Raw genomic sequence first — 15,929 nt, forward strand, 5'->3', positions numbered from 1 at the left:
CCTATATTTGAACATCTATATTCCTTCAATTATTTCAACTGTTGATGCTTGTGAAGTTAAAGAGCTGAAACCTTTATTTATGCGGGTGAGATTCATCTAATTGAATTATTTCTTTAACTTCACAAACATCAACAGTTGAAAGAATTGAAGGAATATAGATGTTCAAATATAGGCAGAATGGTGAATGTTACACAGTTTGTAAAGTGGCCACTTACATCATAAGCCATTGACAGGTCATAAGCCCTGTAGATGCCTGGACTTCTATATTACCTTCTCTTAAATGTTCTTCGTCTCTGTTGTAATATGTTAATATAAACAGCTCCCCGGGGAGTTGAATCCAGTCCTTGTCTACAAAAATTTGGACAAACTCAAAATATTGTTGATGATTTTTTTTTTACAATCGTAAATGATTCCGCGAGATATGAAAAATTTCAGTGTGAGACTTTTGGAGTGTATAGTCCGAAGGCAGCCATTTAGACGATACAATTTTTAAGACAATGTCATGTCAAATTTTGTTTTTTCTTACACAAAAATAAAATATAAATTACGGTCATTATTGCATTTTTTATTAACGTCAGGTAAATCATTTTACCGGATCCTGTATGTTCTGTTTTCATATTTAATGTTTAGGTTTTGGTAAGCTGTGTCCGCATAGAGTGGCCTGCAAGCGTCTGGTCTCCATGAATATGCCCCTCAACAGTGATGGCACAGTTCTATTCAACGCCACGCTCTTTGCCGTTGTGAGGACATCTCTCAAAATCAAAACTGAAGGTATTTTATTTTATTTTATTTTATTTGGGAAATCAACAGTTCTACATACATATTTTTAGTAAACAAACAGATATAGTGTATAAACTCAGAACTAATAACAGATTTCCACATAGTATACAAAGTTAGTAAAGAAAATATATATTACATATCAAATAAATACATACAATTTATACACGTAAAAATGTTATTTTCAAGTACTCAATAATCAAAGATTTTTTAAATATTAATTTTAAGCACATTAAGTTACTGTAAATTGGGCGGGATAAGGACAAAAATGCTTGAAGAGAGGATATGGAGGGGGGGGGGGAGATGTACATATTTATTATTATAATGTCTACTAAGTTACATAATACATTTTTAGTGTAAATTTTAAATCTGACAGAGTGATGTTTGTAAAATCTATATTTTTAAATTTTGTATTGTACATTGAAAAAGTCCTACGAAAAAAAGCATTTTTAACATACGATGTTCTACTTATTGGTACATGAAACAGGTGGTACCGTCTACAAATCCTGGCTGGCACATGTATTGTTATTAAACCAAGCAGCTCTGTACAGTCAACCATTCCTGTCACAATTTTGTAAAGCAGTAGTTGGTCCGCACACACTCTGCGGTATTGTAGAGAAATGATTCCATGGAAGGTGGAGGCAGTGAGAGTAGATACATAAGAAATACCGGTTTTGTATTTAAGGTACTTTATAAATTTGTTTTGAATATTTTCTATTCTACTTATTTATATGGCATACTGGGGATTCCATATGTATGTTTTACATTTTTTATTTTATTATTCTATGTTAATCATCATTATTATTATTACAGTAAAACCTCGTTTTTCAGTTTAACGTTTTTTCGCTTTTTACGCCGAACTGTTTAGGTCCCATTTTTTTTACATACATTCTCATTTAAATATCCCTCCAATTATCGTTTTTCATAACTCCGGTTTTACGTTGAAAATTTTACGAAACTCATTTGATCTGTCAAAAGACGCCGAGCCGCGCGCCGCCGCGTTTTCGCGAAAATGGTAAATAAAATAAAGGTAAATAAAAAAATGTGTACATCATTGTCTCAAACTAAATTCAAAGTAGGTTCAGTGTACTTGACCATTTTGTTTAAGTGTCTAATTTTGTCATTTTACTAAATTGTGACGTGCGGTTGACGCGTGTTTAGGAAGAATAAAGTCTTTACATCAATAAATTACGATGCAGAAAGTAAAAAAAATTGGTTATAGAAATATTGTTTTATGTTATAAACATAATTAGTTTAAACAGTTATTAAACAATTTAATAATTAACATATTACAACAGAGATGAAGAACAATTAAGAAAAGGTAGAATCGAAGTCTAGGCATCTACAGGGCTCATGACCTGTCATTGGCTGGTTTAAGTGGCCACTTTACACACTGTGTAACATTCACCATTCTGCCCATATTTGAACATCTATATTCCTTCAATTCTTTCACCTGTTGATGTTTGTAAAGTTAATGAGCTGAAACCTATTATTTATTTTATATTTAGTTATTTATTTATTTAGATAAAAATAAAAATAAATTCAAGCGTTGCATAGTATATGTAGGTGAAATAATTCAATTAGATGAATCTGACCCGTATAAATAAAGGTTTCAGCTCTTTAACTTCACAAACATCAACAGATGAAGGAATATAGATGTTCAAATATGGGCAGAATGGTGAATGTTACACAGTGTGTAAAGTGGCCATTTAAACCATCCATTGACAGGTCGTAAGCTCTGTAGATACCTAGACTTCTATATTACCTTATCTTAAATGTTCTTCATCTCTGTTGTAATATGTTATTGTTAACAGCTCCCCAGGGAGTTGTATCCAGTCTTTGTCTACAAAAATTTGGACAAACTCAAAATATTGTTGAATTAAACAATTATTCTTACTCTTGACATGTCCATCTTCAAGGACTTTATTGATTTTGATCGTGCCATGTCTTTCTCGGTCTTCCTTGTTTTCTGCATCCATCATTGTGAATAAAATAAAAATATTACTGTCCCATTTGTTCATTTTATGAAAACGTGAATAGGTTCCTTCAAGATTTTACAGACAGATGTCAATAGTATTGAAAATTAGCCACGTTTTAAGCCAAAAATGATTCCGATTTGAATATTCTGTGAAATTGAGTGTTGATTCCTGGGTACTGCGCGCTCGCATATGCTGTGAGCACAGCGGAGAATGAGTCAAGAATGAATATATGTCTCTCCTCCAGGTAACATTGACGACTGCAACTCGGAGCTCCGCGCCGTCATCCGCAAGATATGGAAGAGGACGTCTCCTAAGCTGCTGGACCAGGTCGTGCCCCCTCCCGGCATAGACGACGAGGTCACCGTCGGCAAGTTCTATGCCACCTTCCTCATCCAGGACTACTTCCGAAGGTAGGGGCTGTTCACCTGCCTCCCCGGGCATACAAACACACACCTCGCGGCCGGATGGTTCGAAGAATATTGTCCAGTGACGAATAATACATTTGGAATTAGAAAAATTGTGGGTAGAATTGTAAATGGGAGGTGCTGCCTGATAGGGAATCGACAAAGGTGAACAACCATATGACAATTCACTCGCATTGAATACGCATCTTTAATAATTATATCTGTTTATTCACGTCTTGCAGCTACAGAGCGCACGGAGTTTAGTGTTTTTTTTTTTGTATCACAACAGGTCGAGAGACCCGATAACAGCAGTGAGTTACAGCACAAAACACCCAGGCTTGAGAAAAATCACGTTTATTTCTTGTGTTCTCATCGGGAATCGAACTCGAAACCTTCGGTGCGTGAGTCAAGCGTCTTAACATCACGGAGCCACCTGAGTGTTTGAATGATATTAAAATAAAATATAACATTTTTTTTTTTAAAAAAGGAGTTAGATTATAACAAGTCTTGCAGCTACTGAGCGCATGGACTGTTGAAATTCTAGACCCCATTTACAATATTTAAGTGCTCGATGTTTGATAACATTTACATATTGAAGCAAGATTACCAATCGTCTTGCAGCTACAAAGCACATGGACGAGTGTAATTCTATCAATTAAAAATAATATCAACAAATTTACAAAAAATAACCACTGAGCATTGTAAATAATTTGTCAAGTATTCATGCTAAAAAGTAAATAATAAAAAATAGACAAATTAAGCGTAGTTTTAACATTATGGTTAACGAAATAAAAAAAGATACCTAAAGGGTAGCTTTTTTTATTGTAGTTATTATTGTTACCGCCGGACATGTGGCTAGCAGGCTGCTCGCTGCTTCCTGGAGGAAGATCTGCACATATGTGCAGTTACCGAGGGATGGTGCGTTGTTCCAATGACTCGTGTCCATTTTCCTGTTTGGCCCATAAAGTATTGTGCGAATTAATGTGAACATTATTTTATTAAGATCGCTTCATTGCTCCAAGACAATTTTGTCGAAACAAGTTGTGGAGAGCGAGGCTTGAAGCGACACCACCACGGACTCAAACCCGTCTCATTAATTAGTATTATATGTAATTTATTTATTTATTTTTATCTGTGACAAGATTCTTCGAACACCAGCACATGGCCCCATAGTTCCACATATTAGATTGTCACTGTGACTAATTTTTAAATCGCTATAGTAGATTTTATTACTTTAAGTAATTATTTGAGTCAGTAGAGTATTTTATTTATTTATCTTTTTTTTTTGTTCAATTGAATATGTGGTGTTTATCTGATTTGCGCCTTGCTGGCGATATAAAATGACGTGGAAAGTTGTCTCAAAATGGTAATTAAAAATAACAATGATAAAAAAAAATCCATCAATGTAATATTATGTTGACTATGATACATGAAGCGCAATTAATTAATTAAAAATATATGATTCTTTTCCAAAACTGACTACAGTGGAACTCCGTTTATCCGAAATCCAGTCATTCAGATTGCCAAATATCAGAATCGTTGTCAGGAAATAAAAAATAAAGGAAAAGTTTTAAAATGTTTCATTATTTTTTACTGAAAATATTTTGTTTATCCCAACCTTTTGAAATTTTCCTTCTTTTAAAAAACACGCAAATTCCTGTATTCAAACTAAAGATATTAACTCTTTTTTTCTGATATATTTAATTTCCCTTAATAATAAGAAATTTCTCCATGTTTTCAAATATTTTTTATTACCTTTTTTAAATAATATAAAATAAAAAAGTATCTTCTAATCTTTTATGGAATATTTCCTTTTATTTTTCTTATATTATACCTGTTTATTTATGATAGAAGCAAAAAATTCATAAATATTTCAAGTATACCCACAAACAGGCCATGCCTTTGAGGGATTTTTGCTTACTATTCTTACTTTTAATATGTATTTCATTTCTACGTAATTATTTTATTTTTTTTATAAACTTTTTTTACCTCTTATGTACTCGTATAATGTAAAAAATAAAATAAAAAAATAATAATTTAAAAACAAATAAAAAAAGTCGCTGACGGCCGACACATTTATTCGTCAAAGCAATTAACTTTGCTGGACATGTTTGAGTATGTTTTTATGTGATAACGTCGGGCACTCATTAATCCTGATAATTGGAGTTTTACTGGATTTCTAAATTTAATTTTTTTAAAGAATTTATAGTTTTTTATTACAGACTGTTTGAAGTAAAAATGATAAGACATGGATACAGTTAAAGACGTATAAAAAAACTTTTATTTCCTGAAAAAATTAGGCCGGTCCTTCAAATACAAAAAAAAAAATTGACTAATCCCTTTTTTTGTTTTGAATTATTCCTTAAACTGACAATGATGAAGTTCAGTGGTTTTAAAAATATTTTTATATTTTTACGTGTCGTATTAGTAGTGTGGTGGTCAGCGCGTTTCCCTACCATGCAAGAAGTCTCGGGTTCGATTCTCGACATGGTTGACATGAAATATTTACTAAAACAATGTGTTTTTACACTAGAATATTTCATGGTCCGTGGACTGGTGCCTTAAGCATAAGACTGATCATTTTACACTCATGTAAAAAAAAAAAATTAGATACACTGAGATTTGTGCATCAATGCAGTGCCCTATGCATCATTAGGTGCGGAAACGAGAGAAATGATGATGAATTTATAGTATAATTAAGTTATTTTTATCACCATTTTGATGTCAACTCTGTATCACATTGTTAGCCTAAAAAAAGCATTTTAAACAAATAAACGAAAATATTGTTTGCGTCTTTACAATGACATGTTAAGATCAGAAATTTATTTAAAAACGCACTAATTCATCGTAAAACTTTTCTGATTTAATTATGAGTTTTATAATATATTAAGCATTTTGATCTAGTGCCGTTTTTAATATTATAAAAACTGTCTTACATTATGTTACGTATCTTTTGTTAATAAATGTATAATTATGGAGCTGTAATACAAAACTGACTGTTTCCACTTATGAGCTAATCATTGCGATTTGGAAACTAAGCATTTAATTGTTTTCTGGTTGTTTTTCAAGAATTTAAAAAAAATTGTGAAAACCTTTATTTATTTCTAAGTAACTCTATTCTAAGACAGACAAAAAAATATTAAGTAACTAAAACACAAATTTAATATATATAAATAAATAAAATCAATGAAATCAATATTTTTACCAAAAAATGGTTACATATTAAAAATAATTTTAATTAAATTAAAAATAAGTAATATGTAGGAGAAATAATTCAGCCAGATGAATTTCACCTATGTACATCAATAAAGGTTTTAGCTCTTTAACTTCACAAAAATCAGCAGATGGAAGAATTTAAGAAATATCGATATTCAAACGTTGGCAAAATGAAGAATGTTACACGGTGTGTAATTTGGCCACTTAAACCAACCAATCATAATCCAGGTCATAAGCTCTGTTAGTGCCTAGAATTCTATATTTGTTTATCTATTGTTATTCATCTCTGTTGTAACATTTTAATTGAAAAATAACAATTTAAAGAAGAACATTTGTTGGCCATCTATCAGCTCTCATTAACCTCTCAGACTCTCGGCGACCAATTCTTGTATGGAAAGCAGTCAGTTACACTTTTAACATGAGGCTCGTATTCTTATTATACAGGGGAGTCAGTGCTATATAACTTTCTGACGTCACTGCGACCGGAGTAGATCTATTTTGACAGGTCCTCGTAAATTAGTTCTCCCCCAAGTCCTTAGAGAGCCTGGCTACTGAGTGGAGGGCGTGCATTCTCATATTGATATATCTGAACCTCCTAGCCTAGATCCTTAGTGTCCGGTTATCGATCTCTCGAGGATACAACTTCTTTTGTAAGCATCACATTCACATTGAATGTGTATGAGTGTTTCCTCATCAGCACTGCAGAACCTACATCTAGAAGTTTCAGAAAGGTTCATTCTAGCAAGGTGCTTATTCAATCTGCAGTGCCCTGGGCGGGCTCTGGTGATGACCCTCACTTGATTTCGGCTGAGCTTCATTAGGTTGAAAGCACAGCTTTGCGAGATTTGCAGATGATACTGCAATTGTAGCAATTGGAGACACCCAAATAGATGCACGGCAAAAACTGCAATCGGATTTTACCCAAGTTTTAAAATGGTCACATGACTATAGCCTAGCAATAAACACGAAAAAAAAAAAACGAAAGCGTTACATATTACTTACCAATATAATAGAACTTGAGAAGATTTTTTATATATGCCTACACTTACGAATGCTTGCATAAAAATCTCCAAGACTGTAAGTGTACAAAAATAGATGAAGTATCAATAAGTATTTTGGTATTATTATAGATTCCACTTTTAATTGGGAAGAACGGGTAAAAGCAGTTTGCAATAAGCCAAAAGTTTTCCTGCTTAAAATGTACCATTAAAAACTATACCTACCCTACCCAGTGCTGAGATTAGTTTACTTGGGGCTAGCTGACCCAATAATTCAATATGGACTAAGAATATGGGGCCTTAGTTTCAAGTCTTATGCCAATAGGGTCTTGAACCTACAAGTACAAATGTTAAAAACTATTGTACCTGTAAAAATAAGGATTTAGGCAAAAGACAATATCGATGTATTATTTGACTATGTTAATGTTTTGCCTATTTACAAACAGAGTCAGTATAAGATAGTGACAGATCATTCCCTCGACTACAGTTTTAAATACAAAGTAACCACCAGATCTAGACCGGACAAGTGTCAGCACAGCAACTGACGGTGCCTCGACAGAAAAACAACAATGGAGATAGAATAATGGGGAGTGTAGTACCAAAACTGTTTAACTTAATACCGAATAAAAATCGAGAAGAAAAAAACTTAAATACATTTTTTTAAATGACCAAAAACTTACTAAAAAGTGCAAGTGAATCTTAATTGTGCACACATAGAATTAAGAATAGTCCAGAAGGAGCGTAGAATCCTATTTGAATACATCGGACTGTGTCCAATAATTCCCCCACTTAGACACACTTTCACCGTGCGCATACTTGAAGTCACCGAGTAATATTGCCAGATCGCGAAGAATATAACCACAACACAAATGTAAGGTAAAAAAGAACAATTTGTTAATTTTTCTAAAATTTTATTGTGCTCTCGGAAACATTGATTGACACAACAGAGTAGGTAAGTAAAGGGTCATTTAATAAGAGTAATTGAATTAATGAACTTTAAAATTAAATTATATTATATTATTATAAAACGGATATTTTTATATCATGTTAAATAATATTTTATGTTTTAAAAATAATGTCGGCCAAATGTCCACCACGGCGTTGTTTAATCCGAGGTTAAATTTTCACTATTTATCTTATTACATGAGCAAAAACGGGTAAAAAACTTTACTATCCTTGGAACACTAATGGAATTTCCATTTCGTTTCTTCGACAATCTGACAGATGGAAAAATAATTCAATTTTTAGAAATGCATTTGTGACAAACACATTCATTTGTACACGTGAAATGTGATTGCATCCTGTTTCTTTAAGATCCTAGCAGTATTTCTACACTTTAAAAGGACACAGCACGGCATAGTCAAATTCGAATCGGGAGTTGTGTACTAAGCGACGTCTACAAAGAAACTAATGGGTCGAAACGTAAACCTACTCATTTATGAGTAGTTGAGTCGCCTTCTGTTTGATGTGGGTATGCGGTTTCTGGACTATTCTTAATTCTCTGTGTGCACATTAAAATTTTTATCATTTATTATTAACTCTGTATCAACCTTATATAAAAATATTTAAATAATGTAATGTAACCCGCAGACAAGCCTCGGCTGTGCGGAAACAACAATACAATTATGTACGCTATTTTTTTGTTAAAATATATATAAATATTTTTTAAGTGCCCCTCTTTAGGCTCCTACAGCATTTCCATGGTTCTGGCATTATATACGTTTTATCCCACGTAGAAGTATTTTCTCGGTGCCAAAGAAGTTATAATCATTTGTCTAGAATACAGATCGCTATTGTAACTCCGAGTCTCATAATAATAAGCAAATTTACTGAAAAAATACCGATTTCATGTCAGTTATGGGTTACAGCTCCAAAATTAATATTTAAAAACACCACATATTCAGAATTATAATTCTTGATAATTCACATGTAGCTTTTATATTATTTTTAATTTTTACAAAAATGTAATTTCATAATATATATTGTTTATATGTGCTTTCACAAATTTCGCTTTTATTTATGGTAATTATACTATGTATTTTTGCAACTATAAAATGAAACATTTTAACTGCAATGTATGTAATAATTCATACAAACATTATATGATTTTTAATATTACACAATTAGATTATTTAATATATTGCTGGTTTTGTAACATTCCTTAGTAGTATTTAATTTATGTATTTTTTGCATTTCGATTTTTCAACTCATTTCAATTTATCCACTTTTCTTTATATTTTTACTCTTATATTTCATCTATCTTTTAAGATGCAAATAGACAGTGAGAGATTCAAACTTTGAATTTTAAAAATTCAGATTACGTCACTGACAAAAAAACGACACCTTATTTTTATTGAATACAATTTTTCACTCTCTGGAAAGCAAAAAAAAATATTTACATTTTTGGGAAGCTGGAAACAAAATAAAAAGACAAAGACTACAAATTCAAATACTAAAAAATATATGCAACCTAGACTACTAAACGCCGACAATGTGAGAAAGCTTGAAACCCTTTAACTAATCCATAAACTCACACTAGACCACATCACCACCGTGAAAACACCCTTTTAAATAAATATTTCACATCAATCATGCCGGGAATCGAACCCGAGACCTCTTGCATGGCAGGCTAACGCGCTGACCATTACACCACGTGGCCGACAAAATATTTTTTCATTGGTTTGAAATTTATGTTTTGATTTGTGAATTACAAAATAACCAGGGTTAAGAAAAACTGTAATTTAATTAACGATTTAATTATTGTAGACGACGAACTGAAGCTTGAAAAAAATTGTAGTAGACAGTCAAGACCAGGGACTGAAATTATACAAGAAACTACCAGACAAAACTAAACAAAAGACTTGGACAACCTTTACAAAAGATGATAATTATCATTTACACTTTGTATCCTGGAGCCGTGTAAACACGTGATTATCCATGCGTTGTGTCCCGGTTCCGTGTTTTCACGTGGTTTACCAGCTGTCTAAAAAAGTGCATTTCATTGACATCTAGTGACTTTTATTAGTACTTTTTTGCTGCTGGCAAATCACGTGTTTACACGGCTCCGGGATACAAAGCACAAAAAAAGGAGTGAGGCCCTGTATATGTGCGAACATTGCAATGTGGCTCTCCATAAAGGCCAATGTTGGCAAAACTATCATACAAAAATTACTTATTTATTTATTTCAAATAAATCTGAAAAGTTTTAATTGATTTAACCTAGTATTTTCATAATTATGACACTTTTAAGAAACCCTTCACAAAGAATGAAATTTCACAAAAATGGGCCGGGCACAGGGTGTATTCGGCCGGTACTCAAAGTGTTAACAATGAATTTTAAAAAAGGGAAAATTGAAATATAAAAAAAAATGTGCTTTAAACAATAACAATACGCTGCCCAAGTTCTTGTTCAATAGGCCATTCTGCAAATTTTACAAATGACATTTTATTTGTTTTTAAAGTCATATAAGTCAAATCAGCAAGTGGAGATTGGCACAAAAAAAAATGCCGATAATACTATTTAATAACGGAAAAATAGTGATTATTTAGCTACATGAACGCGTAATAAGATAATGAACATATTGGCATTCATAACTTCTACAAATGGTCTGTTGAACATACAAGAACAAGGGCGGCGAATAATAAAAGCACTTTTCTAAACCATTTGAAAGGATACTCAATTATTTTAGCAGCATAAATGAGGTAAAAATATAACTGGAAGTGGATAAATTTGTTTATTTTTTGAAAATCACGCAATACAATGTTTCTTTTTTATAATTTGCCGTTGCTTCTTTTGGTTTTCTGTCTCTTTTTCGTAGGAATCACGCGTAAGTAGAAAGAAGATGACAGACATAGCCGATCCCACTATATATTGATTAACCATAGAGATCTCAATGTGGTAAACATCAAGCTGTTTGGAAATTATTTTTTCTTAATCCGTTACCGAACATTTGACCATTTCTTCCTCCTAGTCACCCCCACTTTGGTTTGTGTACGTCACACCCCTTTTTGTTCATAAAAACGTTTTTTGAGAGTGCCTTTTCGACATTTGACATCACAACTAATACTGAATAATACTGGACGTCTATTTTGTGACCCGAAACTAAAAAACAAATATTTAAATTTAAAACAAAAACTGTCACAGAACAGGTTGAAACATGTTTTTGGTAGACTAATTAACAGTGGCGAACGGTAATTTTATTTATAGGTAAGCTATAAAAAAAAATCATAAATTTGTACCGGCATAGTACCTAATATAAGTAATATTTAAATTGCATTTTTTTCTGGGATTCTGTATGATACAACATCTCTCATCTATGAAATCAACTCGAACGACGATTATTATTAGGTTCGTGTATAAATATTATGTAGCTATATTCTCCATTATTTTATTACATTACTAATACTAAAATTTAAAATAAATACCAGAATAAAATCAGTAGATATAATTATTATTTCCATAACGATTGAAATGTCAACTGGCCGATTTCTCCTAGAAATGAATAACGCCAAAAATAGCCGCGTCGAGCGCCACATGTCATGTGATATGACTGCATGAAAGTATTGGTGGTCATATGTCAACTGTATTATCTCATAGAAAAATAGCCCTTAAGGAATAATGTTCGAAATCCTGCTTTCCAAATCGAGAATCTTCAAATAATTTGTGTAATATGCAAACTTACTCTAGGAGAAAAACACCGCGACTAGGTTTAAGATGTTCAAATAAGCTGGAATTATCAGCTAGTTTCTTGGCTCACCGCTGGCGCTGAGCGCGGTTTATTAATATGTTTTTATATATTTGTAGAAAAAAAATGGTGGCAAAAAATTTATAAGAAATAATTATTATTTGTTTGTTTTTCTGTACATAAAATAACGGTAAAACATTCTTATAGATAGTAAAATATAATAGTAAGCTGCACATAATCGCTTATATAGACAATTAGCCCCTCCTAATTAGAACTTACTAGAGTATAGAGCAAATTGGTCCTAGAGTTATAAAACCTGCTCTGGAGGAAACCATGAATTTATGCGTGACAAATTTGGCAACAACAGTTATTTCCAGAAATGGTTCCATTAATTCGCCCCCACAATTCATTGGATTATTTCCTATGGGGCTACGTTATGTCCATGGTCTATGGAAATAAAGCAACCACTCTTGAAGCATTAGAAGCCAATTTAACACGCACCATTTGGAAAATGTGAGCAAAAATTTGTCGGACACAATGCTTTGCGTAACTGCAAGTCACCGAGGACATTTGAGGATATTAGAAGCAGACTTAGAAATTTCCGTTGAAGGAGTTACTGAGATATTTGCAAAAAACTTTAAAAAAAGATTTGTGAGATTTCTAATTTTTTTTTTTTTCATGAATAAATTTCATAAAAATTACATGTTTTTGTAAAATTCTATACATATCTAGTAAATGTTATCACTGTAACTCTCCAAAAAAGAGACTAACTCTTGTGCTTGGAGAGTGACTTACTCTGTTTTAGTTGTTTATTTATAAGAGTTTATGTAATTTTAAATTCGAGTACATGAGAAAGAAAAATAAAAACATAGGATATTTAAATAAAAAACAATAAAACGTTCATACTAATTAAAAGTTAATGTTGTTTTTACATGTGTTCAAAAAATTTCTTAAGATTAACTTTAAATTTATTTACTGATATATTATTTTTAATAGTGTTTAGTTCATTGGGGACATTATTATAATTTTTTACACCTTTGAAGAGAAAGCTATTTTGACCATGACTTGTGTGGAATTTAGGAATTTTAATATTATGTTGGTATCTGAGTGACTCATTCATCTCAAATTATTTTATTTTTTCTTCTTTATAAATTTGTATAACATAATTTATTTTATAAAGAGTGTCTACTATATGAACCTTAAATATTTTATAATTATGCTTCGCCAACTCAATGGAGAATGCTAAGTTTGCGGGGTCAAGTAGTATAATTGAAATATGTTTTTGCAAGATTTAGAGACGGTTTTAATTACGCTATTATTTAGGTAGGCAGGTTTTTATGTATGGTTAATTTTGGAATCAATAACTTTTTTTTCTGTTAAGTTGGCTTCTACTACCCTCGGATATCATTTTCATAAAATAAATTGTATTTTCATTATTTAAAGTAAAGTTGAGTCACACATAAAAAAGACCCCCCTAGAGAAACACGGTGCTTTAAATCATCCACAAAAGGGCATCCTTTTGAGAGTAGTTTCGAGATTTTCGTAGCACATCTACTTTTTAATAGCGCAATGTTTTTAGCAAAGAAGGGTCTCATTACTTGCTATCCACATTCCAAGTATGATTGTTAAAACATTACCACAATGAGGAATTCCAGCCCAACCCGGAATTACATGTACGTGTACACGTGAATATTTAAATATTTTGGAGTAGGACGAAATATCTCAAAAACGCACACAAAAATAAATAAAAAATGTTAAAAATAGTATTCATTTTAAAATCGTAAATAATAACGTCACTCCTTATATCTACGTGTAGTATTTCCAGTTTCCGCTTTAAAGCCCCCGCACCTTGTAAGGAACGTTTTGACCATAGAAAAAAACGTATAATTTGTATAATTTGACATTTTAACCAGAGATTATGTCAATTTTCTAGGTTTTTCTAAATCGAAGCGTTCGTAAAAACAACCATAACATAGAAATGAGCAAATTACGATCAATTAAATGAAGTAATCAAAGCAATATTCCATAGATTCTTGTCAGGTCAGTGAAAGTAAGAACGCCAACCGTTTCATGACGTCACTACTGAAAAGTGACACCCTGATTACAGTCATTTGGCGCGGTATTTGATAAATGTAACTTAAAAAAATCATATCTTTGTAAATAACGCACAAAAAAAAATGCTTAGTTAATTAGTACGCTAATAGAAAAAAAGTATTAGAAAACAGTGTACCTACGTAATAATAATTTTTAAAAATATATATAAAATAATAATCATCTTGTCTACTGATTTTCGGTGTCACAAATCACAGAATGGCCAGTATTAAAAAAAATACACAGTATTCGACCATACCTATTTTATTAATATTATAATAATGTTTTCAATGCAATTTCATGGCTGAAAACATAGGAAAATGTTCCTACGGTCTTAAAGAACATGTAATAACAAAACACATTACGCTTAATCATTTGTACTGTCCACTCTCATCACATATAAAATATGAAATTGTTACAGTGTACAGGTAACCCCCCACAAAACATGGATTATTACTATATTTTTATTGCTTAGGAAGACGTCCACACATAAAACGAAGAATCTAGACTAAACGTTGCCAAACGCACTTAGAGAATGAAAAATTTTCTAGCGCCCTCTCAAAAAGCTTAACACAAAGCAAATTAAAACAAAGCTGATTATTTTTTATATTTTAAGAACAATATAAATTGTAATGATTGTGATTAAATTTACATTTTTAAAAGTAAAAGAAACGTTAATATTAGAGTAAAAGAACACTTAAGGGTGCCTAAATAATAATAATTTTTCTGAATTCGCAAACCATCTGTTAGAAAATAATATTTTTTTTAACATATTACAACAGAGACGAAGAACATTTCAGAAAAGGTAATATAGTTGTCTAGGCATCTACAGGGCTTATGACATTAAGCACTGTAGATGCCTAGACTTCTATATTACCTTTTCTAAAATGTTCTTCATCTCTGTTGTAATATGTTAATATAAACAGCTCCCCAGGGAGTTGAATCCAGTCCTTGTCTACAAAAATTTGGACAAACTCAAAATATTGTTAATGTTCTTTATATATATAATTCTTCTGTACGTGTGATGTCACTGAATTCCTTCTAAACGGCTTAACCGATTTACGTGCAGTTTTCAGTGAAATGTAGATCTTTGCGCTGCGCGCGTCGGCAAATATTCAAAATTTTAATCGAACCTGTGAAAAAAAGTTAGAACTGTAAATACTTTTTTCATCGATTTACCAGGATTGCATTCGACGAGAATATGTCTTAAAAATTATATATTTATTAGAAGGTTATATGGATTCAGCTCTTTTATTTCACAAAAGTGAACAGATGGAAGAGTTGAGGAAATGTGGATGTTCAAACATGGGCAGAATGGTGAACGTTACACAGTGTGTAAAGTGGCCACTTAAACCAGCCAATGACAGGTTATAAGCCCTGTAAATGCCTAGACTTCCATATTCCCTTCTCAAAAATGTTTTCCTTCTCTGTTAAAATAAATTAAAATAATATTTAAATTTGAATATTAATTGCTTTCAGCTTTGTTAATCATTCATGAACAAATACTTACCAATGAATACTTACACAATCCTTTTAACAATGTTTATCCGAAAGGTATTTACACGCATTCATGAAACAAGTAAGCATTTTTGTTTCAATTCTAAATGTAACGCCTGGCTGGTGGTCGAAGCACGACTAAATCGCGTTTGGCATAGCGCATTCGGGCGTGAGTTAAGCGTCATCACTTTTGAGGGCTCAGGGCTTGTCTATGTGTATTAATATGTCGATGCCATGTTATGTGGGGTTTTCCGTATTCACAAAATCACATCACACAATTAC

The 15,929-nt window shown here is 32.0% G+C and overlaps 1 protein-coding gene across 2 annotated transcripts in view; it reads left to right on the forward strand.

Moving 5' to 3' along the window:
• Positions 1-15,929, forward strand: part of Ca-alpha1D (Ca[2+]-channel protein alpha[[1]] subunit D) — a 154,385-nt gene that overhangs the window by 92,607 nt on the left and 45,849 nt on the right. Inside the window, exons 34-36 of one of the 2 annotated variants that reach the window (XM_088243058.1) lie at positions 631-771; positions 3,001-3,166; positions 11,193-11,976. In XM_088243058.1, the coding sequence (XP_088099184.1) occupies positions 631-771; positions 3,001-3,166; positions 11,193-11,205 (320 nt within the window). In that variant the 3' untranslated portion in view covers positions 11,206-11,976. Of the gene's footprint in view, positions 1-630; positions 772-3,000; positions 3,167-11,192; positions 11,977-15,929 lie in introns of those variants that run through there. The other variant, XM_088243056.1, reaches the window with a different exon arrangement.

This window comes from Micrasema longulum, unplaced genomic scaffold, assembly GCF_059751315.1.
Source record: "Micrasema longulum isolate JH-2025_06_02 unplaced genomic scaffold, ASM5975131v1 h1tg000184l, whole genome shotgun sequence".
Lineage (NCBI taxonomy): Eukaryota > Metazoa > Arthropoda > Insecta > Trichoptera > Brachycentridae > Micrasema > Micrasema longulum.